The sequence below is a fragment of the Mytilus trossulus genome, chromosome 6, assembly GCF_036588685.1.
Source record: "Mytilus trossulus isolate FHL-02 chromosome 6, PNRI_Mtr1.1.1.hap1, whole genome shotgun sequence".
In the NCBI taxonomy this organism is placed as follows: domain Eukaryota; kingdom Metazoa; phylum Mollusca; class Bivalvia; order Mytilida; family Mytilidae; genus Mytilus; species Mytilus trossulus.
The window spans coordinates 14,468,311-14,494,946 of record NC_086378.1 but is presented as its reverse complement, the minus strand read 5'-3'; the positions used below and the strand labels follow the sequence as shown (position 1 = coordinate 14,494,946).

General features: G+C 32.3%; 1 protein-coding gene across 1 annotated transcript; it reads right to left on the bottom strand.

Moving 5' to 3' along the window:
• Positions 1–13,268: 13,268 nt before the first annotated feature.
• LOC134720843 (death effector domain-containing protein-like) lies at positions 13,269–19,259 on the bottom strand. The gene is made up of 4 exons (XM_063583403.1): positions 18,918–19,259; positions 17,195–17,410; positions 15,817–16,068; positions 13,269–13,407 (listed from the first exon to the last, which is right to left on the bottom strand). The coding sequence occupies exons 1-4, from the start codon at positions 19,219–19,221 to the stop codon at positions 13,298–13,300; spliced, it is 882 nt and encodes a 293-aa protein (XP_063439473.1). The 5' UTR covers positions 19,222–19,259; the 3' UTR covers positions 13,269–13,297.
• Between the last annotated feature and the right edge of the window lie 7,377 nt (positions 19,260–26,636).

The window sequence follows — 26,636 nt, the reverse complement described above, 5'->3', positions numbered from 1 at the left end:
CCAAAGAGATACAGAGTATGGTGGAGTTTCCAAAAATCTTAATTTACACCCAGGATAACTCTTAAGGAGATCAGCAATTTCTTGATAATTGTTAACAATTGTTTGAATGGAATCATCCGTTTCAGTTCTTAAGGTAATATATCTACTGTTTTTGTCATAAGTAGTGAGATCGCATGTGCCAAACCATACATATAGCGCAATATTATCAAGATGTCCAATTTTGTATTCAAGGTTTTGTTTTAACCATACAAGAGCTTGAGAGGAGCTACGCCCAGATTGATTCCACCATTTAATACTATTCTCAACTGTATTTCTGCAATACCTTTCCAAATATTTCCCTTTACTGTCAGTAAACACTACAGGAGTCAGTTGTTTTACCCCAGCTGGTATTACAAATGGTTTTGCAAGATACTTTAATAGTTTATGCTCCGTCATGAATAAAAACTAAGATTGTCAGCATATAATCGATAAAGTTTAAGAGGGTAAAATAATATTGTTGTCTACACACTACTCTAAAATCTAAAATCAAGCTATGCAAGCAGCTATAACACACAGGTACTAATTAGTTCGTGCAAGCAAGTCTATATATATTTTGCTAAAAGCCACAGATGAATAAAATGTTATATAATGCTAGATGAATTGTTCGAATCCTAAGATTGAAATTTGTTTATGTAGGATAAAACAAATAAAATCTAAAACTGAGTCTTGTTTCTAAAAAAACACTTCGATAAAATTTCAAGATAGTTCTGCTCGTTTATAAGCACAGTTTAAAATACAGATTCACTAAAATGTCAACAATGCAATAGTATTGAGAAGTTTTCTTGTATTCAATGTTATATAAGCTGGAAATTTAATAGAATGATTGCAGATCGCCAAAGACCAGATTGTTTTAGTATGTTTTGTTTTTTTTTTTAAAATCCGCCATTTTTTCTCGTGCAGAAGTGTCAGGAAAAATGTACTTGAAACAGACTTTAAAAATGTAGGAATTGACGTTTTCTGAATGTAAATTAATAGTTTCTGGCTTGTTGTAAATGTATGGGAACACTAATAAACTTGAATCTTCACAATGTTATGCCTCCACCACATAAAATACAATTTTCAGTCGCACAGGTAAAATACACATCCACCACCTTCGAACATTCGGAATATTGGTATCTATTAAAATCTTTCGGTTTTAACATTGAAACATTTCAAGTTCATGCACCTGTATATGGAGTTCCAGGGTTTTAACGATCTTCTATATGATACTAGTAGTCTTTTTTTTTTATTATTATGCATGAGTAATTTTGTTTCCAATGGAGCTGATGAACCAAATGTTCTGAATGAAAAAGTTGTAATCATTATTTATTCGCTTAAACCATCATAATTTTTTACCATTGATGGTATTCCCTCCCAAGCATTATTACGTGATGACTTCATTTTTCTAATGGTTACACATACAGCAGCACGTCATACCAATTGACCATAGATGTCTGCATTGTTGCTATATAAAATGTTTGAAAGCAATAATATTACGTCTTTCTCCAGATACATTCACAGCAGTAAGAAAATCACCCATTGTGAATGATACGTGAAACTTGCTACATTTTGTATCGTAGTATAAGAGCATTGAAGAAGATTGCAGTTAAAGTTAGAACGCAAGGAACAGATCACCAAGAAATAAGAAGATTCTGGCAGAGACATATATAAACAATATACGGAGTGGCTACGAATAGTGCCAGGGCTATTTGTCCGGCCATTGTAATGCGCATGTCATATAATGTGTGTGTAATATTATCTTCAGTAGCTCCAAGGGGGCGCGTGTAATATGATCACTGTTTTTCAATGTTAAGATCACGGCTGAAAACGGTAATATCAATATTTGTGATAAATATTGCAGTTTTCGTAATTTGACAATGTAACACGATATTATAAACTTCCAAGAATGATATAATCTTATAAAAGGGACTCTCAAAAGTTGAAATCACACGGAAAATGGGAAGTAATAATGATAAATGATAGGAGAACTATAGTTTTACAAAATTATTCGACTCGCTACATCTGTGAAAATGGTGAAAAAGATGTTCAAAGCAGGAGTAGTTGAGAAAAGCCTTTACAATTGCATGTTTAACTGAATGAAATTTAGCTTAGTTATATTCCAAAAATGAATCTTGCAAGTAGCCCTCGAAGCGATATATTAGAGGCTGGGGGGATTGAGTCTACAAACTTGAAGTGAGGAGGTGTTTGAAATAGGATTGTTAAAAGTGGGGTAATGAAATACACGGAACAACAAAGATGGGATTAGGAGAAATTTTGGGGAAAGGGAGCACACCGTGTCACCCCGACCCCCTCACGTAACTAAATTAAAAAACAGTGCCACGGTTTTTATTATTTCTTTTTTTTGGGGGGGGGGGGGGGGCATTAGAGAAAAAACTCTAACCTTTCACTCAAAATAAGGATAACTTTATGTCAAGGGGTCTATAGTTCTCTTTGACAGCTACACACATAAAATAATTTTGTACCTTTTTCAGCTAGACAGAATGACTTTAATACGTTAACTTAAAATGCATGAGTCAAACACTACCCAACTCAAGCTTGTTTTACAAGTAATTTCTTCTCTCTTCTTATATAAAAAAAAATGGAATATATATGATTTTTTTTTCTTCTAATTATTCTTTTTCCTCATTGGACTATATACTAGACTAGTATGAAGGAAACCGTAATTTTAATTACCAGTAACAAGATTAGGCCCTAACACTAAAGATTACAAACATGTGCTACCCCCTGGTGCTGCTGAAGATAATATTACACATACACACAAATATCATAGTGACATCAGGGGCGTAGCTAGAAAGAAACGACGTGGAAGCAAAACAAAATTTTGGGACCCCATTTTGCAGAAAAATGTTTTTTTCTCGGTTTTTGGTCATAGGACGGCTAAAAGAGGAGCTACATGTATATGTAGATAAAAAATTATGAATGTAAAACTATTAATAATTCTTTTGAATAGAGTAACAAATTAACAACTCATATTTTTGATAAGAATTTACTCAAAATTATCCAAAATCTGCTCTTTGGGTCTTGGAAGAAAAAAACTTATCTTTTACTTTGTCAATATTCACACTGAAATCCCGATGAATATGCAGTAATGCTATGTAACTGTCGTTGTTCATTGTTGATCGTACATTTGTTTTCAATTACATATGTAGTACCGTGACTGAAAGATCTCCATCATGGTATGGTAGCACTCGCGAGATGTTATAAACCAGCGTACGTGTCCGGCATCGAGCGACCTTCCCAATTGAATTCGTCAAAATTACATGACAGGTCAGTTTCGTATGTCTCAGTCAATATTGAGATTTGTGATATTTCCTACATTATGATGAAACAGATACAGCGCAAAGAAGATTATACTTGAAGCGACTCCACTTTCCAGTTCCTTTATCATATGGTCTAAAACGCAAAAAATAATAAGAATTTCCAATACTGTTTTGGCGTGGTTGCAGGGTGATTGGCTCCGGTAGTCTGTCGACCACTTCGCCTCGGCATATTTTCAACGATATCGAAGGAATCTAATAATTATAATGCCGATTGGTACATCTCATTCCAAACTGATGAACTGTACACTGTGAAATATTCTCCAAAACTACATGTCTTAGACTGAATATAAATTCAAATCTTGTAAAAGATACAAGTTACCTCCTGATCTTGTCATTTTTAGCTCACCTGGCCCTAAGGGCCAAGTGAGCTTTTCTCATCACTTTGCGTCCGTCGTCCGTCGTCCGTCGTCGTCCTGCGTCCGGCGTTAACTTTTACAAAAATCTTCTCCTCTGAAACTACTGGGCCAAATTGAATCAAACTTGGCCACAATCATCATTGGAGTATCTAGTTTAAAAATTGTGTCCGGTGACCCGGCCAACCAACCAAGATGGCCGCCATGGCTAAACATAGAACATAGGGGTAAAATGCAGTTTTTGGCTTATAACTCAAAAACCAAAGCATTAAGAGCAAATCTGACTGGGGTATAATTGTTTATCAGATCAAGATCTATCTGCCCTGAAATTTTCAGATGAATCCGACATTCTGTTGTTAGGTTGCTGCCCCTGAATTGGTAATTTTAAGGAAATTTTGCTGTTTTTGGTTATTATCTTGAATATTATTATAAATAGAGATAAACTGTAAGCAGCAATAATGTTCAGCAAAGTAAGATCTACAAATAAGTCAACATGACCAAAATGGTCAGTTGACCACTTTAGGAGTTATTGCCCTTTATAGTCAATTTTTAACCATTTTTCGTAAATCTTAGTAATCTTTTAGAAAAATCTTCTCCTCTGAAAGTACAGGGCCAAATTAATTGAAACTTGGCCAACATCATCATTGGGGTATCTAGTTTAAAAATTGTGTCCGGTAACTTGGCCAACCAACCAAGATGGCCGCCATGGCTAAAAATAGATCATGGGGGTAAAATGCAGTTTTTGGCTTATAACTCAAAAACCAAAGCATTAAGAGCAAATCTGACAGGAAGTAAAATTGTTGATCAGGTCAAGATCTCATGATCTGCCCTGGAATTTTCAGATGAATTGGATCATTGGTTGTAAGGTTGCTGCCCCTGAATTGGTAATTTTGAGGAAATTTTGCTGTTTTTTTGTTATTATCTTGAAGATTATTATAGATAAAGATAAACTGTAAACAGCAATAATGTACAGCAAAGTAAGAACTAAAAATAAGTCAACATGACCAAATTAGTCAATTGAGCCACTAAGGAGTTATTGCCCTTCATAGTCAATTTTTAACAATTTTCACAAAATTTGTAGATTTTCACTAACATTTTCCAAAGAAAATTCTGTTATAGGTAGAGATAATTGTAAGCAGCAAAAATGTTTAGTAAAGTAAGATCTACAAACCCATCACGATCACCTAAACACAATTTTGTCCTGAATCCATCTGTGTACAATGTTTAATATTAACATAGACCAAGGTGAGCGACACAGGCTCTTTAGACTGCCTCTAGTTTTTATTTTGAAACCAAATGTCGTTATTTAATGATATTTCATTAATTAAAAAAGTGACAACATAGTTGTTTCCTTTAACATTCAATTTATAAATTTTGATTTTGCCATAGACTCTATCCTTTTTGCATGCCGAATCAATGTACACGCAACTGCGTGTAAGTGTATATGGAGCCACGATCTTTTTCTGCATGACTCGAACAGCTTCATCAACACTTGTAACTTTAGGTTGTCAAACTAATATCCAATATCCGGGACACCAACAGTCTCCGACGTTAAACAAATATTATAATCATAATACTCTAAGATAATCACTGTGCTAAACGGCCGTGGGTAACTTAAGTTACCCCACAGCCCAAGATGGAGCCGCCTGGCTTCGGTTAGGAAGTTTGCTCCTATATAATTACAATACCATGAATACAAAAGAAATTTTCAGTAATTAAAAAGTTAAATAAATCTTTTAGGGAAACTCTGCGATGTAAAACGTGTTTTTTTACTACAAAATAAACGATTACAGCACGATTTGCCAAAACACTGATGATGTCCGTAACTTCAAAACAACTTGTCCGTAACTTTTTTCCATATGCCAATAGGGATGTCCGTAACTTCAGCATGATGTCAGTAACTTTCAAAGAATCTTTATTCATGGATGTAATTATTTAAAAAAAAGAAATGATAAATAACAAAAATACCGAAATCCTAGGAATATTCAAACGGAAAGTTATGATGGAATGGCAAAGCCAAAAGCTCAATTTAACACACCAAACGAATGGAAAACAACGGTCATATTCCTGCCTTGGTACAGACATTAAAAAGTAAAATTACAAAAATACTGAACTCTGAAGAAAATTCAAAAAGGAAAGTCCCTAATCAAATGGAAAAGTCCAAAGCTCAACCAAATGGATAACAACTGCGATTTTCCTGACTTGGTACAGGTTTTTTCTTATGTAGAAAATTGTACGGCAAAATTAATGTATCTAACATTCTACTGGCTTTATAGATTGTTAACTGCTTGAGTTTTAGATGATAAATCATGACATGCAGGTTATAAATCTCACCATTTCCAACTGTAGAAATTACATTGAAACGTCGCACGATACTGATGTCACCTAATTCATAGTGAACATATGAAAATCACCTTAAGAGAACAAGTTCGGAGGTCAATCCTTAGAAGAAATACAATATACATACATGTAGATGAATCAGTCCAAAGATATGTATGATTTGATACCCGATCTTATTGAATCCCTGAGGTCACCGAAACTTTTAGAAGATTTTAAATCTACTTGTATTGCTATAATAAACTGACACCTGACCAACAATATAGCCTTCCATCTACTCCGTAGATATTGGCATTTTTTTTTTTTTTATAGATATAGTGAAGAGACCATACTTTTTTTAGCTAACAATTCAGAAATTATCTAAAGGAAAGGATATATTTTTTTTCCGCGGCTACACAGGGCAAGGACTCATCAGTGAACAATCTTTAAAGCTAGAAGAATGTTAAATAAATTTCGCCGTACCGTCAGACACCGTTTTATCCCGGGAATGATTTTTAAAAATTTAACGGAAAATCCATGACACTCTGGTTTGCTTTTTTCTCTTGTTTAGTTTGAAGCATATCGTTATTGTATAAATCTATGTAATAATTCAGGGGTTTGATAGTGTTTATTGTCCTTTAAGTGCTGAAATTACAATTTTGAAAAAAAAGTTACCCACATCCGAAAATAAAGTTACGGACAGTCTGATTATTTTTGACTTATAAGTTACGGACATCTTATGCATTTTTTAAAAGTTGGCCTTGCGCTAAAGTGAAGTCAAAATTAAAAAAATTGTAGTGATGCTAAGTGATTTCTTTATTCAAAAATCCTATCAATGTTTACATAGATCATGAAAAACGCTGCAAAAAGTAGATTTCGTATCAACTATCATCTCAAAGAATTTAGAGTCCGCCATCTTGGGATGTGGGTAACTTAAGTTACCTACAGCCGTTTAAGCACAGTGATAATACATGCATCACGCGTCGCTGTCCGATTCCGATTGACAACTCATTTCTCTCTCTCTCTCTTCATTTCTTTTTTTGTGTGAAAACGACGTGGATGCACGTGCTGTCGTGCCTCCGGGTAGCTACGCCCCTGGACATGCGCATTGTATTGGCCGGACAAATAGTCCTGGTACTATTCGTCCGGCTAGCCGGACAAATAGCAACTGCCAACAATATATATATGTCTCTGGTTCTGGTTAAGAGCGAACATTTGCGGATAAGTGTCACCATGCATGTAGAGTGCAAAGATTTTAGAAAGATTTTTGTCATGTCTTAAACTGTACCTTGTCCTTACATAAGAAGTTGCTGCTGTATTCTTTTTAATAGTCAAACTGGTCTGCAGCCTGTTGTTTAGTGTTTGTGTTCAACTTCTTAAATTTTGGTACGGTTTACATTAGAGTTTGTTGTACTATAATTAACATTGTGGCTCCTTTAAGCACAAGAACGTTAACAATATATATATACAAATTTGTTCACAAGTTTACAGCTTCAGAGTTAGGGGAAGACTACCAGGCAACAGTTTATTGGACTCTTCCATGATGAATCACAGATGGAGTAAATGTTTGGTTCTACTCCGCTTATTTTTTGCTGAAATTACTGGCTTTGGACTGAAAGAACTATACAAAGTGATTTCAAGCTTTTTATGAATGCCAGACCATTCATGTTGTTCTGACAAATCTAGTTACTATAGGTATTGCATATTATCATAGTGTCTCCCTGCATTGTTTAAGATTTACTCATAAGCACAGCCATGCACTGATATATCAGTGGCATATTACATTTCATATATACCCATTAAGTGCTGTGAGATTGCCCGTCTTAAATCAGGAACTGTGTCTGTAGTCTTAAGTACATCTCATATTCATGAATGTTTTCTTTTTCTGATTTTAATAGTATATTAATAATCATTCACAAAGGAGTGAGTTCGGTAAGGGCCATATTTGGCCCCAATTACAAAGTTCATAGTTACAAGACAATAAATGTTTTAAGTTACCTTAAAGACATGTTAGAAAGTTAAACAGAACAGTTTTTGTCAAAGTTTAATTCTAACACATTGATTTTAACATCCAAAAAAGGTCAAGATAAGGGATTTTGGTGAAATTTGACAAAATCAGCCATATTTCAACCAAATAAAGGACCAGGAAACATAGAATGCAGGCGTCGACAAGCTTAATATTCAAATAAGACATGTGAAATGTCTTCACAAACATTATTTTAAAAGATATTTGTTGTCGACTTATGCGCTCTATGTTTCCTGTCCAATAATCTATGGAAATTCACCCATTTTCATTAATTTTTTCATGAAAAATCAATATGAGTACAACTTGTGACGTCATAATGAAACGCAGAAACGTAAAATTTTGAACAAAATGGTTTATATCCTAGCTAGTCAATGTATTACCTATAAATTATCGTGATGTTGGTCGATCAATCCGAATTTGAAATTAAGGCTAAAAAGGGGGGCCATTTTAGGACCTTATCGAACATACTCCTTTGGGAGGTTTAAGTGTGTAACTATTGTTTAAACACATTTTATTGTTAAAATTTATATATTGTGCTCTAAATGTCTCTTGGTTATCTTTTCACATTGTGATTTAGTTACTTTCTTGTTGGGTTCAAGATGTGCCAATGGCAATTCTATTTTAAAAAGCTATATACCAAATATCATTGGCAATAAGGCCTCACATTAGTTCTCTCCCTTCAAGTACTGATCACAAACTTAAGCATTTTGTTGACACTGCAGCCAGCATAATCAGTATGCCAAAGTTCATCCAAGTGTTGAGTTGTTAAGACTGGTCAAACATTGGTTTAAACTGGCCACTTGTTCGTCTGCCAGTTATAATAGGTCAAACTTTACTTTTCCTATATGCAATTTTGTGTTGTTGGTAGATCTTCACAAGCCTTAGAACTGATTCATAACTTTTTATACTTAGAGTAAGATGCTGCATTACATATTGGAGAAACATATGTATATTGATGAAAACTTAATTTTGACCTCTAGATGTCTGTTTTATATCTTTTTTTTTGCTGAATCATTTATGTTTACCCTATTCTCCTTTTATTTATTATATATTTGGCAGTAAATACTTGAAATTGTATGTGTAATACAATCAATTGCAATTGACCTGTATCAGCCATCTGTGAAGATATTGATTAAGTTGGTTTCTCGTGTTGATAGGGATGTGATATTGAGCAAGCATTCTGTGAGTATTGCATGGCAATACATAGTTCCCTACCGGTTAAAAATTCATTGTAATGCCTATGGAATGAAATTCTTACTTGATCTAGGGCTTGTCATAGTGAGACTACATAAAAATGTTAAGAAAATAAAAAAAAAATAAAAAATAATGAGTTATTTCCTTTTAAACAGAAATCTACTAATTAATAAGTATTTCATCAAAAATGTATTCTAAGGATAGGGGTTTAACTGAACAAAGAGAAAAGCTAAAATCATGACAATTGAACTTGACCTGAAACTTGTCATGACAGTGAAAAAATAAACCAAATATCAAATCTTCTAGCACAAGAAGAAAAGTCTGGCTTCAAGGAAAACTGATTTGCTGGACATACAGGCAGAACGACTTACAAACAGACAGCAAACCCAAAGTCCCCTTTGACTTCGTTGGTAGAGGACTAAAAATCCATATTATATTCTCTAATTATATACATGTAATAGAACTTTTCCTTCCTGTCAGTCAGACAAACTGGACTATGTAAATGAGGTCAAAGCACAAAGGCTTAGGTAATTTGATAATTTCAACTTTATGATGAAGGCAACTAAATAAAACAATAGATTTTTAACATACATAATTTATTTCTCATTTTTCTCTGTCTCAAAAACATTACCTACTTAATTGACCAATAAATGCAGAAAAAAATGTCATATTGCTTTCCTCTGTTAACATGTGTGTCATAAAGAAAATTATATATCTATTTATCTAAAGATTTATGCTACAGCATTTCCATATCTTTAGACGGACATATGCCACAAGTTATTAGAATAATGTTTATTTTCTTTATTTAAATATATAAATATAAACACTATTTTTGAAGTGATTAGAATTAAAACTCCAGGGGCAGAAAATTAATGTTAAAGCCTGCAGCAGAGACAGTTTTATACAAACAGGCATGCAAAATACCCAATACCTGCATTCAAATTGCTTCTTTATAAGGTACTGTAGATTCAGATATGTTTTCATTATTGCGAAAATGTGACAGGGTTATAATCGCTATAATTTAAACTTGCATTTCTAAATTTTGTATTTCAATTAAACAGGATTTTTCTCAATATTGCAATACATTTTAGTGTAAAATATCATTATCACAATAATAAATGCACGCAATAAATTCAGAATTTACAGTAGACTTAAACAATAGTGTCCTCTGCCATCTTGGATTGTAAAGAAGTAGAACACAATTAATCTAGTGAATTATGTAAATTTTAAGAAAGAAAAGTTATTAATCTGTAAAAATTTTCATCTAAGGGAAGAAATATGTGTGTTTTAGTGACTCTTGTGATAAATATAGTATAGGTTTTGTATTATTACATCTTTTCTTACTTAACCCTTGTAAAAAAGAAGCATGACATAAAAATTGTGAAAAAGAAAAATTGAATATTCAAAATGTGATATTTTACAAAATTATACAGAAAACATATTTCAGTACATTCCTTACCATGTATAAATGATTGATGGCAGTATTTACTTGTTGGATAGTTATTTAGTGTATTTCTATAAATGATAATTAAATGTTGACATACATTGACAAAGGAAAAACAATTTTATTTCATTCACTGAACAATTTTTAGTATGGTTTACTTCTATAAATCTTTTAAAAATGATTGACTTAACAATATTCTCAACATTATCTTTTAGGGTTGCTATTTAAAACATATTATCTAATGAAAGCAAAAAAAAGAACTCTACGTAAAACTTTCAATTTCTATACTCCATGTGAAGAATTTCCAGCAAAATAAAATACATTAGTTTACTGTAAGCATGAACTTTTAAAGAAAGAAGCCAAGTTTGAAAATAAATGTCCAAGCGTGTAAAATGATTTGCAAAAGTTTGCATGATGAAAAGAAAATTTTCGAAAGATGATAATTTTTTCTTTAAATCATTCTTGAAAATAAAAGTTAATCCCTTCAGAAATTGATGGATTATTTCCCTTTCCTCACTACATTTAATGTTATTTCATTTAGGTGATCAATGTCAACTTGAAAAACAATACAAAATTCACATTCAATTCTAACAACATATAAATCTCACATATCCTTTGCTTTTAATAACATTTATCAATCAAAAAAATATTAGTTCAGTAGGCCTCAATAAAATACAGATTTTCTTAAAAAGCATTGTTTTATTTGTAAAAATTATATTAAACATCAAATTATTAATTTACAAATGTTTTTTTTCTTTCAAAACAGGTTTTCAAAGGTTTCTTCTCAAGTTTTTGAAGGTTCATACAGGTGATCTTGACTTGTTAATTTTTTTTTTGATAAACAAAGCATAATTTATATTGAAGTGGACATGAGTTAGCTCCCTTTGAAAATATTGGAAAAAATTATGAAATCTCAGATTTCTAACTTAACTATATCCACAAGAGTATGATACAGATAAAATACTATCATAATTGATTAATAACTATTTACAAATAATATTTTACCCTTAGACTTCAAAATAAAAGTATAATAAAGACTTCTATTTGATGAATTTTGATAACACTATAAGCAAGTGTGTTTAGTCAAATTTAAATCAATTACTTTCAGAAAACAGCCTATTTATGTGTAAAATTCCTATACACAGTGTTACTTCTAAATGCAATAACTTAATCTTAATCTATATCTACAGATGTTTATGACAATTAAATTAATTGAAGATGAAAATTTCTACTGAAAAACATACAAAAATATGTATTCATTGGGTTGTTGGCTCTTTGACACATTCTCAATTTTATCTTTGTTTCTAGGGGTAGTAAAAAGTACCTAACTTTATACTCAACCATTTGAAAAGGATTGATTTTTTTAGGAAAAGTTATTTAAATAAATACTTTATTTTAAAAATACACAAAATATTGATCAAGACTCCCAAAATTATATAATACAAAAATGGGCTGCTACATCAAAACATCTAAGTTCTTAAAGTATTTATACTAACCCTGAAGGTCTAGAAAACTTTGTATATATGTAGCCCTATAAACATAGGTTCAAAATTGAAATAAATATCTGTAGGTGACTGACCATGCTTATTGTGTTTTACAACCAACCCCTGAATACATAACTATGTTTATTTTGAAGCTGCCTGCCTTCAACATAACATAAACTCATAAACATTTTACCATTGTTTATCTCAAATAAAGACTTGATAAGTAGATGGCAGTGCATTACTTTTAATTAACCTTTATTCTTTGAATATGATGACAAATTTAGTGCACACAACATACCTATATCTAACTTAATAACATTCATTTCAGGCCAGAATTTGGGATAATCAGGTGCACAAAATATTTCATCTGCAACATAGTTATGTACTGCTAATTCAGAAATTATTACTTGATTTTGTAATAGCGTTTGATGACAATGGAAGCAAATACAAGGTTAATTTTAAGATTTCAGGAAAATGCTGCATACATATAATGGTAAAGAAATTTCAAATTTCTTATTTTGAGAAACATATCCCGTTGCAATATTTCAGATAGTTTGTGAATTTACAGTTATTGTCTTGTTCAATTATTGTGCAGTCATTTTTGCACACATGTATTGTAATCAAGTTTTAACCTATAGAAATTATCTATTTGTTTACATTGTAATTTAATTATTTATGTGATGTGGATTCATTAAAATGGGTACCAATTTTAGTGAATAAGATATTGGTAAACGTAAACCATATCATAAATTTTCAATGAAAAATATCTATTTAAATTTTTACCAGCTTAGTTATATGCAGACTTTTGCAAATCAGTGAAATAAAAAATACACATTTTTTTCCCCTGAATCAACAGAAAGTGGTACCCACAAAAATAAATAAACTGACAGTATTTAAGGAGGTAGACCTAAGTTACGGGAAATAACCCTTAAAATCATCAGTACGTTTGTGTCAACCATTTTCATAAATATATTCTAAGCTTCCGGGTTACACAGATTATTTCCAATCTGTTTCAGGTAAATGCTTAAAATACATTGATGAAACTTGACTTTTACAAACGTATAACTGACTTAAAGAGTTGTTTCCCTGAACCAGCACTGTTGTATGATTATTCACTATTTTCAAAAGTTGAGTTTCTTTAACAATTTGAGTCTTCCAGCTTCATAATCATCTTCATCAACACTAACTAACAACTTGATAGCTTCCTGTCCGACCACCTGTTTCAAAGTATCTATAAATAGAAACAATAAATTAAAGATATTAACAATTTAAACACATGTGTCTTGATGTATCTGTAAATATATATGATAAAGTTACTAACAGCTTGTCTAATTACCTGTTTCAAAGTAATTAAAAATATAAATTATAAACAGTTGCGCCATGAGCACATGATACGCCCGACGTGTTATGTGGAAGTTATATGCAATAATCATTAATAGTTTCTGAGAAAGTTTTAAGCAATAACCATATATAGTTTTTGAGACACGACGGGAAACCCCCCACCCTGGTTTTTTATTTACAAAAAACTAAATATCACTAAAATAAAATTTTGAATCAAAACCAAAAAGTATACAGATCTTTACATTAATAACTAAGAAGTGTGTAAAGTTTTAAGCAATAATCATAAATTATTTTTGAGATACGGCGCAACATGTAAAAAAAACCTCCCCTGTTTAACAAAATACTCAATAACTCAAAAATAAAATTTTGAATCATCACCAAAAAGTATACAGATCTTAAGATCAATATAACAAAGAAGTGTGTAAATTTTTAAGCAATAATCATAAACTGTTATAGAGTTACGGCACAACATGTAAAAAAAACAACCTCCCCCTTTTTTACAAAATACTCAATCACTCAAAAATGAAATTTTGAATCATCATCAAAAAGTATACAGATCTTAAGATTAATATAACAAAGACATGTGTAAAGCTTGTAGCGATAATCATAAATTGATTTTGAGATATGGCGCGACATGTAAAAAAAAACTCCCCCTTTTTTACAAAATACTCAATAACTCAAAAATGAAATTTTGAATCATCACCAAAAAGTATACAGATATTAAGATTGATATAAATAAGAAGTGTTTAAAGTTTTAAGCCATAATCAAGAATCGTTTTTGAGATACAGTGCGACATGTGAAAAAAACACACCCATGTTTTAGTTACAAAGTGCCGTAAATCAAAAAGTTTAAATCTAATTTTCACCAAAAAGTATACAGATCATTTGACCATCATAAGAAACAACTATATTAAGTTTCATGAAATTTGGATAAGTCGTTCTCAAGTTACGGTGCGACATGCTAATGCTGGACAGACGGACACCGGACATGTGTATACCATAATACGTCCCGTCAAAATTTTGACGAGCGTATAAAAAGGTAAGTGACTGGAAAATCTTCCTGTACAACTTCTACTGGTTACACACACTCTTTATTGGAGTCCTTTTCAAAATTAACTACTGACACAGAGATATATTGAGCCTGTTTGCAATTTTGACTATTGTAGTATGATAAAAATGTTGAAATCCCAATGACAACACTTCAATGTATAGTGTGCAAAACTTTTTAAGGCGGTACCTTACACTGCAGGGAGATAACTCTGTAGTCTGTAAAATCAGGTAAACGTTTTAATAACGTTGTTGTTTAGGGAATATCAAGCTTCTCATTGATCAAAATTAGGGTTTGTCAAACTGCTACATTGTATATAACCAGTGTTATTTTTCTTATAAAATGGTTGGTTGAAATTTTTTTAAAACTTTATATTTTTCTAAAAGGGTCAAAGTAAATACTAGATCAAAATTTCAAGAAAATTTAAACAGCCAAAATAATTTTAGTGAAGGTGTAGGGTACCACCCTAAGTCAATGAACATTTACTGAAGATTCAGATCAAACTAATCTCCATTGAAATGAGATGGCAATACCAATACAACTAAGTTAATCCATACCAAATAGGATATTTAGTTTAAACATATTTATCTATAGTGAATTGGGAAACAAGTTTTGCAACTTATATTAGTCCCTTTCCACTTTGCGGGTGTGAGTGCTGCCTTGTAGCAGCATTAGCCTACTCTTTTTCGAAATCTACAAGGGTGTCTTTAATGTGCAAGAGATATGGCTCTCTCTTAACACGGGTTCAGCCATTTATTGCCCCCTTCCGAGGGACTATCATCGTTTCCTTAAGACCATACTCGCGAATGGTGTCAAAGGAGGGCCGAAAATTGAGTTCCTGAAATTTTCATCCCGAACGGGAATCGAACAGGAACCTTTGTGTTAGTAGTCCGATGCACTAACCACTACACCCCAGCTCTTTAAATATGATGTTTGACAAATATAAGGCAGAAGCAGAGTTTTATCCTTCAAAGATTGTTTTTTAACAGACATATAAATAAAGGTTATCCTTTAAAACAACATTTTGTCACTGCTTTCAGTAGGATTCAAGCTACAAGTATATTTACTTTGAAAATTACTGATTACCAAAAGATTTGTTTGTTTTATTTCTGCATTGTATCATACATTCATATCTCCCTGTTGTAAGCATTCATGATTAAAAAGCCTTTTAAAGAGAGAGACTTAATACCTGTGTCCTGCCTGTTTTAAAAAAACCTTTTAGATTGTTTGAAGTCATATTTGTGTACTCACCTGTTATAAATACCCCTTTAAGAGCCTCTAAAAGTGAACCATCAATATAATCCCTCCAGAAAGCATCTAAGTAAGTAAGTTCAGAAAAACTTATATCACACACTATAGAGCCGATATCTCTAGACTTGAGAATTGTATCTGCTTGTGTGAATCGTTCTAATTGTCTCTCTAATTCTGTTGGTTTGTTAGATGTCACATTTACAAGGGCTGAGTCATGTGTCTCGTATTCAGCTCTAACTCGTAATTTGATATCTGCAAAACAATGAATCAAATACAAAATCAATTATAGGTTGTTCATAAATGCAAGATCAAAGTTGGAAGCCTTACAGTGACTTTTGAGATGTTGAAAACTATCTTTGTACACTTTTTGTTCTTTCATTTGTATTTTGTTTAACATTGACTAATGAGCATCTATAATCTACATTATATTTTCTTCAATGAAAATCATGTGTTTGGCATTGTATTGACATAATTACAGTTCAAATCCTTTAAGAAAATAAAATATTCTAATCTTGGTAATGTGTATGAACTTTAGCAGACTAATGATTACCACCTATTTGGACCTGACAATGTATAAAATTATGACATAACATTTTTTTTAGACAGACTTATTGACTTTGTCATAGTATTGTTCAATATAACAACAATGTATTTAACCACCAGTTAACCTTGATAATTAACATGACATCTTGCATGTTTTAGATTTACTGGATTTTTGTGTTGTTTCTATCATGTTTAGATTTAGATCATAAACTCTTTCTCTAATTTGAAAAAAAAAACCTACATGTATCTTCAAACTACAACCATAGACTTGCAGTTTTGTACACAAACTGTACCATAGATTTTTGTGTATTAATTTTGTTTTGAATCGAAGGAAGTTTCCATACAGCATAGTTACTTTCACTACTAGTACTGTTCTACATTGTTCTAGTTGGTACAATGGTGATGAGAGTTCACTGATCAGTTATTTGTTTCAAGATCCAAAATTGTCACTTAAACAATACTTTTTTTTTATAAAATATAAATTTATAAAATGATTATCTAAATCTTTTTTTTTTTTAATCTTTTGCAATGAAGTTCTAAAATGATCTTATCATGTTTACATTTCATGCACTTGTGTACTTAAAAGACTGTATCTTAAATGTCTTAATATTGAAGACCAAGCTTAATTAATCGAATTGTCTGTTATCAATTCTTTTAAAACCAATGAAAATTATTATACATGCATGTGTACAGTGTACATCTAAAAATTCAAGGTTTATGTTGAGAAAATAAAGAGTGGTACTTGAAATACAAGAATCATCACTGATCATGCACCATATTCCCTGAGCACATCTTTATTTGAAATGGAAAGAAAAGGGAATAGATTACCACTTACCACATGTTACTTTTTGTTTAGCATCTATGGCTTTTTGACTTTCTGTTGGTTCCTCATTTGTTGTAGCTTGTGTACTGGTAGAGGTAGATTGTCTGCGTGATTTCTTTTTATATGTATAACTTTTTCTTCTCTTCTTGGCTTGAGGTTGTGATGGATCTTGTTGGCAACTTGTTTCATTTGTCCTCTCTAAATAATCTGATACAGGATCCGGGAAAACTGACAACAGAAAAACAAGACAATACATAGATTAAGTTTATGGGTGTATAAAATCCATTCATATATGTACATGTATATGATTATAGTTTTTTTTTTGTTTTTTTTAATAGAAAACTAACATCGTAGGGTTTCATTCCCCCAAAATCTATAGGCATTATCAAAATATCAATATATCATTTTTTATATAGAGTAGACCTTTAGTTTTACGGTTTAATTGGCTTTTCACTAGTCATTTTTGGTGCCATTTATTAAATATACATGTAGCTGGGAAGCTGCTGTTTAGTGTGAGCCATAGCTCTCTGCTGAAAGCCTTACTTTGACCTACATTGGCAATAGTTTACTTTTACAATAGTGACTTGGATGGTGAGTTGTCTTATTGGCACTCATACCACATCTTCTTTTATCTATTTAAATATTCAACATGTTCTGCAATAAGAATCATGATACATGTACAACTGTATATCAGATGACAAGATAAACAAATGAACACAAAGAAATACCTACAAAATGTATGGTCAAGATGGCCATCCATGCAGATTTTTATGCATTGCAAGTTTTTGTTATTTAAGATAAACTTCTTGATTATCAAGCTTGAACTGAAAAAATAACTGAATGTGGCCCTGATTCTTCCAGGAAACCTTGAACTTTTTATTTGAGGGCATTTACACAAATTCTTTTTGAAACTGTCACAAGGTTGCACAAACTGTGTGCATTGAAGACCCATTGGTTGCCTTCGGCTGTTGTGTGCTCTATGGTTAGGTTGTTGTCTCTTCGACACATTCCCAATTTCCATTCTCAATTTTACTCTTCACATCATTCTACACGAAATCCCCATGTTATCGATAATTTTCGTATATATTTCACGTTTCATTCCCAATCTGATGCCATTTTAATAGAAAACCGGATTTGGATACGCGCAGCCTAAAACGACAATTTGACTATTCGTACCTGCTTGCGGGTACACACAAACACTGCCAAATAACATGGCAACCATATGGCTTTGATTGGCCTTCAACAATGGACAAAACCAATAACCTATAGTCTGACAGCTAAAAAATGCCCATTATGGCAAAATGTGAATCAACTTTAAATAATACACCTTATCGCTATTTGTCCGCCATTACTGGACATCACACAGGGTCCCGTAAAATTTTGACGTCATAATTCAAAATGTCTGACGCCACAATGGAAAAGTGATTGTGGTATGACCCCAATAGTTCAAGCGGAACAGATTCTCAGGTCAAGCGGAAATAGCGATAAGGTGTATTGCCTTACTATACAATCTAAGCAGATTATGATCTTGATCTTGCAAGAAATGTAGTCCAAATAATTATGACGTCTTTAAAGGCTATTATAAATTTTGTCTTTGACCCCTTACGTTGAAGTAAGGCATCAAAGAAGAAAATTATAATAGCTTTTCAAGACGTCATAATTATTTGGACTAGCAAGAAATGTTGCACATACACTGAGTTGATTATGACAATATTTTACAATATCAATCACATACCAGTTTTCCTACGTTTCAGTGTGACATAAGGTGTTAAGTCATGCCGTGTAATAATTCGTAAGAGATCTAAAATATGCTTGAAGTTCGTTTCATCGATTCTATCCATTTTCTCTAACGCTAAAAGAAACGAAAAGCCATCGTACACTTTTCGCAAAATATCATCAGCCATTATGCCACTGTAGATAAATTTCAAAACTTTGACATCTCGAGGTGTCATTTGATCACCAATTGTTCTAAACATATCATGCAGTGTTAGTGAATCAAAGTCATTTTCAGTGGAGGTACTTGGTTTGTCCATCGCCATTTTTCGATTCTTGTTTTTTTTACCAACTCGGTGTCAAACTGCAGCTACCATTGTTATCATACAATTGGTAGTCCACAAACGGTCTTATAACTTTGTTATGAAGTATCAAATCCAATGACGGAATCCGCCTAAATTCCGTGAGTTTTATGTTTTTCTAGGTGTCAGATTTAGATTTTTTCCAGAAAAAAAGTTGTAAATAAGGAGCAATCCAATGTATGAGGTATGGATTGGGGGTCTTTCTTTTCTTTTTCGTCTATCTCTTTCTTTTGTTTCTATTCTGTATAATTATGGTATTCTTTCTTTATTTCTTTTGCTTATTTTCGCTATTCTTTATTTTTTGTACTTTTTTTTTTCACTTTCCACCCAATATTCTAAAATCTCTATTCCATAAACCCTCATTCAGACCAAAATGACGTAAAAGTTAGCCTGCAAATAAAGGTCATCGTACGAAAAGGTTATTTACCGCACCTAGTATTTACCGGTATATATCGACCCAAATGGTCAATACTGGAAAAAAACTGGGCCATTAAAAAAGTGTCGAGGAAATGGAGTAAAACATGTTGAATGTAGGGATTTTTCTCGTGCATAATTCATCAGTTCATTTACACGCCTGTAGGATATTGTTTAGTAACTCTTAAACAACGAATTAATTGATAATTATATATGTTAAATACAATTTAAAGTACAGGGGCGGATCAAGCCATTTTAAAAAGGGGGATTCCCAACCCAGAGTAAAAAAGGGGTTCAACTATATGCTCCCATTCAAATGCCGCGATTGATCGTCAAAACTGTGAAAAAGGGGGGTGCACCGAACCACCCCCTCCCAGGACCCGCCACTGAGTTATGTAACAGAAAAATATTAAAGTATTACTTTGTCGGGTAAATAAAGAAGAACATATGTTAGATTTAGCGGACCAGGTGTTGGTCAAATTAATTGAAAATGGCAGATATATGAAGGGAAAGATGTAAATGAAAGGCTTTGTTTTATTTGTAGAAAAAAATGATCATTTAGATGATAGTTGAAAAACATGTGTTGTTCCTTCTGCTGTTTTTTTTTTTTATTTGGTCGGGTTGTTGTCTCTTTGACACATTCCCCATTTCCATTCTCAATTTTATTATAATGCCCAGAATATGTGGCATATTAGAAAACAGTGTATAATAAGGTCAGTAATGTAGAAATTAATTTATGTATTGAGGAACAGTTTTTATTGATGTTTGATGACGACAGAGTTTGTTATTTCACAGCCAAATTTTGCCATGTAGTACTTTTCAAGAAAAAAAGTAAATTTTATACCATTATGATAACTAAATATTATGTTTTCTTTTATCTTGTTGTTATGATTACAAAATAATTGTTTTTTGCAAGGATTTGTATAGTTAGATCTAACTATACAAATCCTTGGTTTTTGATATAATGGTGTTTTATGCTAGATATATTGATATATGTTATGTAATGTAAATGTATTTTAATGTGAGTTTAACAGTCTCTCATAACTCTTTTATAAACTGATCTGTAACGTGTTGCAATAATATCAAATGAGTAATAATACATTTAACAATTTGTTCTAAGAGCAAATACAACAACAAAGTTGCGGAGGGTATAATGTTTTTGACCCGTCCGTCCGTCCGTCAGTCCGTATGTCAGTCCTGTTTCTTGTCATCCCAACTCCTCCCAAACCTCACAACAGAATTTCACGAAACCTTTTTATTTAGATAACAAGGACATAATATGCAGATGTGCATATCGACAGGAAATTACAATATTTTTTTTTCTAGGAGTTGCGCCCCTTTGAACTTATTTGCTTTATGTATTAATGCAAGTTTGTCATCGCAACTCCTCTGAAACCACACAACAGAATTTCATAAAATTTTGTAGATAATGAGGACATTCTACGTAGATGTGCATATCGACAGGACATTACGATTTAATTTTTCCTCCAGGATTTACTCCCCTTTGAAATTATTTGCTTTAATGTACTACTGCAAAAGTTCGTCATCGCAACTTCTCTGAAACCATACAACATAATTTCACGAAACTTTGTAGATACTAAGGACACATTATGTAGATGTGCATATCTACGGAAGCGTATTAGCGCCACACATTTTTTTCTTCCTATGTTTGCGTTATAACGCAAACCTTTGCGATATAACGCAAACCTTTTATAACGCAACTATCTTGATTTCAATTATTCATATAGTTTTGTATATATGTCCGTCTGTCATTCATTTCGGATGTTATTTACTAGTAGATAAAAAAAGAAACATACATCCAAGGCCAAATCATTATAATAAATATGCATAGGAATAATGGAATACTTGAAGTGCAATTATAAATAAATTTAGACTGATTTGTGCATCAGAAAAGTATATAATTTAACAAGAAAATAGATATAGTCATATGTAAATTGAGAGATCAAAAATAATGTCACACAATTGTGAAACCTCCAAGTCAAGTAGACAAAATGATCTTTCTGCTTTAAAATGAATTCTTAATAAGGAAACATTTTTTAAATCTCAGAATATGATCAAGATTCTTTGATAGAAAGTCATTGAATTTTCATTTCAATATAATGAAGTATTTTTAAGATGCCTGGGTAGCAATTTGAATAGAGAGAACATAATTTTATTAATAAAACATCTTCATTCTATACATTTAATGTCAAAGGGTAGCTTGTTTGAATCTAACCTACTTTACACAGTTCTCAAACGAGAGCTTACTTTAAAATATATTCATATTCGGTTATAGCTATATTAGCAGGGTTGATTTTTTTCGTAGGTATAACCTCAATTTACTCAATTTTCTTTGTACTATATATATATACTAGTAGTAACATGGAAATCGTTTTGGGGGACCTTTATAGTTTGTTGTTCAGTGTGAGCCAATGCTCCGTGTTAAAGACCGTAACTCGGCCTATGATGGTTTACTTTTACGAATAGTGACTTAGATTGAAAGTTTTCTTATTGGCACTCAAACCACATCTTCTGATATTATTCTGCTCATTATTAGTCATTGATATGATTTAATTATTCAAGCATTTTACTTTGCAATGACTACAAAGGTGATAAATTTTAATATATACAGCCGCCTCCATTAATAACTACTGTTTCCTTTGAATCTTAAATAAGAAATAAGATTAAACAAATGTTTGCGTTATATCGCATAGGTTTGCGTTATAACGCAAAAGGCTTGTGTTGTAACGCAAAGGTTTGCGTTATATCGCAAATAGGTTTGCGTTGTAACGCAAAGGTTTGCGTTAGGTAACGCAAATGTTTGGGTTATAACGCAACGGTTTGCGTTTTACACAAACATTAAATATAAAAAAAAAATGTGTGGCGCTAATACGCTTCCGTACATATCAACTGGAACTTACGATTCATTTTTTCCCTAGCAGTTACGCTCTTTTGAACTTATTTGCTTCAATGTACTTCTGCAACAATTTGTCATCGAAAATCCTCTGAAGCCCTCACTGAAGCCACACAACAGAATTTCATAAATTTTGTAGATGATAAGGACATACTATGTAGATGTGAATATTGACAGGAAATTACGATTATTATGTTTTTTCATATACAATTTTCTTTTTTTATACTTATTTAATTTCTCCAATGACAATGTGGGGACGTGGGGTATGTGAGCGCGCTCACTAAAGTTCTTTGATTGTATACAATGTTTGACAACTTAGTTATATGATGCACCATATCATACGAATCTAATAACGTATTTGTTGTTGTTGCCAGTTTTACATGTATGTATTACGTATGTAAAAATAAAACGAATATTCTACTATTTCAGAGGTAAAATTGAGAAAGGAAATGGAGAATATGAAAAAGAGACAACAGCCGAAGGCCAAGAATGGGTCTTAAACGCAGCGAGAAAATCACGCACCCGGATGTGGGCCTCAGCTTGCCCCTAAATAAAATTATGTACTAGTCGTTAGCGTCGTACAGTGGCGGATCCAGAACTTTTCCTAAGGGGAGGGGGCACTTCAGTCATGCTTCAATGATTCCCTATATAATCAACCAATTTTTTTCCCACGAAAGGGGGCGGCGGACCCCCAGGCCCCCTGGATCCGCCTATGACGTCAGATGGTTTCCGGATAATAACTTTAGGGGGAAACAAGTATTTTTTTCTGGATAAAGGACAATTAAGACGTCTTTAAAAGGAGGTAATCCAATCCAAATTTAAAACAACAATGTTTGATTACCTCCCTTACACTGCTTGTTAATCATGTTTAAAGAAATTATGATTTTCTTGAGGTGATTATATATGATATAGCTGTCAATTAAAAGTTACTATTAACTCATATTAATTTCATCTATGTCAGACTATATAAAAAAGAAGATGTGATATGATTGCCAATGAGACAACTATCCACAACTATGTATGCCATTTTATATTTTAAGACTTGTATGATGTATTTAAAAGGATCATTATGGTTGCAAACTTTATTAGAAATTTGAATTGAATATGTGACTATAACAATAATATAACAATGGCCATATTCCTGATTTGGTACAGGACATTTTTAAAGGAAAAAATGGTGGGTTGAACCTGGTTTTTAGGCATGTCAAAACCTCGCACTTTAATGGCAATGTTAAATATAACATTGAAATGACAACATAATATTACAGGACTACAATACAAATAAATAGGAGAACGTATTAGACGAAGAAACACACGATAAATAGATAACAAAAAGCATCAGGTTTAAATTTAATACGCCAAAAACGCGCCTTGTCCACACAAGACTCACCAGTGTCGCCAAGATATAAAAGATCGAAAGTGAAAAAAAAAGTACAAAGTTGTACAGCACTGAAGATCAAAAGTTGAAAAGGGTTGTGTCAAATACAGCTATGTTTTAAATGGAGATGTGGTATGATTTCCAATGAGACAACTCTCCACAAGAGACCAAAATGACACAAAAACTATAGGTCAGCATACGGCCTACAACAATGAGAAAAGCCCATACCGCATAGTCAGCTATAAAAGGCCCCGAAATGACAACGTAAAACAATTCAAACGAGAAAACCAATATTCTTTTAATCTTTGACATCCGTGACTTCTATTTATATCTACATAGAAGGCTTTTTTTTTTTTTATATAGTAATGTCCTCTCGTAATAAACGGCCTGATGTATGTTCAAAAGTAAAAAGCAAATACGACTTACAACAACTTACGACAACCACTGAATTTCGGGCTCAAATAAAGAATGAGGTGGGTTACACAATTTTTTAGCCCTCAACCACCATCCCCCCGGACAAATGTGTAACAGCTATTTATATGTCAGTCTTTCACAACTGCATTCATGTGTTGAAACAGGGGAAAGGCAAGATAACCAGCTAGCATAATTCGGTATCGTGTTACCTTAATTAAGTGCTTCGGTTCAATGAAAACATTGCATTTTTGAATATGGTGTTATGTTTTGCAGCGCTGAAAGTTAGGACAAGTATTTGTCGAGCAAAAACGTTTGAGTTATCTCCCTTTAATCACTGCCGTCACGTCATTATTAAGCAAATCAGTTTCTATAACTATCTTTATATTTTGAACTCGATTTATTCATATGATTCAATCTTTACGTATCAATGATTTTACTACAAAATAACAAAATATAGAAAATAAAAGTCGTCAGGCTGTATTTAAAGTATACACACGATGAACTACCTGATTTTCGGTTCCTGAGATAAAGCATGTTCAAACTAATTCTTCGTTTAAAATATATATTTTCTTCCAATGCAGAACAATCACATGGTTGCTTTTGCAGTCACGGGTAAGTTAAATATCCTATACATTGCCGTTTTATTTTTAGTAAAAACAAATTATGTTGGGGGGTATGATGGACTGCCCTTCGGTTGGTGTACATTTGGTAAACATGTTTTTGTAAAAGTAATACCATTATTGACATTTTGAATACATTATATTCAAACCAGTGCATTAACATATGCACATAAATGTTGCACGTTGATTATGTCGGCTTTATAACTTTTTATCGGTTTTATTCTGGAATTGTAGACTTTTGATGGTTTTTACTACACTCATTATTGAACATAGTAAAGTTGCCCTATTTCTATGGATACAACACATTCCTTTCTTGTACATCACATTCCTTTCTTGTCCATCACATTCCACAGGGCATATTTACATTATTATGCAGATAACCGATTAATATTATAACCAGTGAGATGTTCACAGTATTTGTTTTAACTTATCAATGAATAGACCCTTGTAACTGTCTTTGTTACACCTTTAGTCAATATAATCAAACTTATTATCACCTCTAGATAATAATTATCATCTAAAGTATCACTTCGAAAGGTTGACTTGGGTATACAAATAAAGTCACATTGGTATTCTTCCGACCAACAATATAAAAACGTTACAAAAGTGGACGTCCGTTTTGGCTGTGGAAATATATGCCGCAGAATATTGCAGTTAAATTCTATGTCTTTTGTAGAGTGTCACATTATCAGCACGCGAAGAACGCTTTGCATTATTTCATTAAGCTGGCCTGATTCAAGGCTTAATCTCTACCCCTATCCAACATACTCACATTCCAGTTGCAGTCCACATTTCACGACCATATCCCGGGTGATCTATCTTACAGACCCTAACTATTTTATTACATTTTTATGGTTTTGGACGGAAAAATTGTGTTAAATGGTATTTTTACGTGTGACTAAAAACAGAAAAAAAACGCGATGTTCACAAGCAAAACAACTGCGTTATTAGGTTGATTAGAAAGTAAAGATCTAAAATAACAATAAGTAGGTAAAACAAATTTCTTTTGAATTTAAGTAGGACCATACATTCTATATTTTGTAAGGTATTTTTTATATGCTTATAACTTTGTATAACTAAAGATGAAACTAATCATGAGACCTGGAAATAGTACAGATGATTTTTTGTGACATCGAATGACATCGAGCACATACTAGAAGTTAGTTTATCATGTTTATAGATACTATTAAAACTTCCGTGCGTAAAACGACCAAATTATCTATTCTGTATTATCATATTTTACACCTAAATTAAATATTGTGCATTGTTTAAATATTTATTTTGATAACTTTATCTTCTCATTGCACTCGTAATCAGTTTTATTCACATATATAGATCAATTATTGTTTTGTATCATACGACCGTTTGTTCATGTGCATTAGTATGCCATGTATTTTTCATAGTTCTTTTGCCTTGATTGATTTGTATTGCTCCCAATATTCATAGAAGGACTGACGAAGACCGCTGATTCTTTGATTATGTAATGATCTATATATCTATACAATGGCGTTTGAGACAAAAACATACATATGTCCACATCAATTTCAGAAAGTAACATGTTGAAAAGTCTTGAATAAAAATGTGAAAAAAATATAAGACAAACTAAATATACAATCTTAAATTAGATTTTGAAAACGAA

Coding starts and splice junctions, on each gene's coding strand:
- LOC134720843 (XM_063583403.1), bottom strand. CDS start 19,221: ATGGCGATGGACAAACCAAGTACCTCCACTGAAAATGACTTTGATTCA. Junction 16,069..17,194: donor TAAACAAAAAGTAACATGTG/GTAAGTGGTAAT, acceptor ATTGTTTTGCAG/ATATCAAATTACGAGTTAGA. Junction 13,408..15,816: donor TAAAGGGGTATTTATAACAG/GTGAGTACACAA, acceptor TTCTATTTATAG/ATACTTTGAAACAGGTGGTC.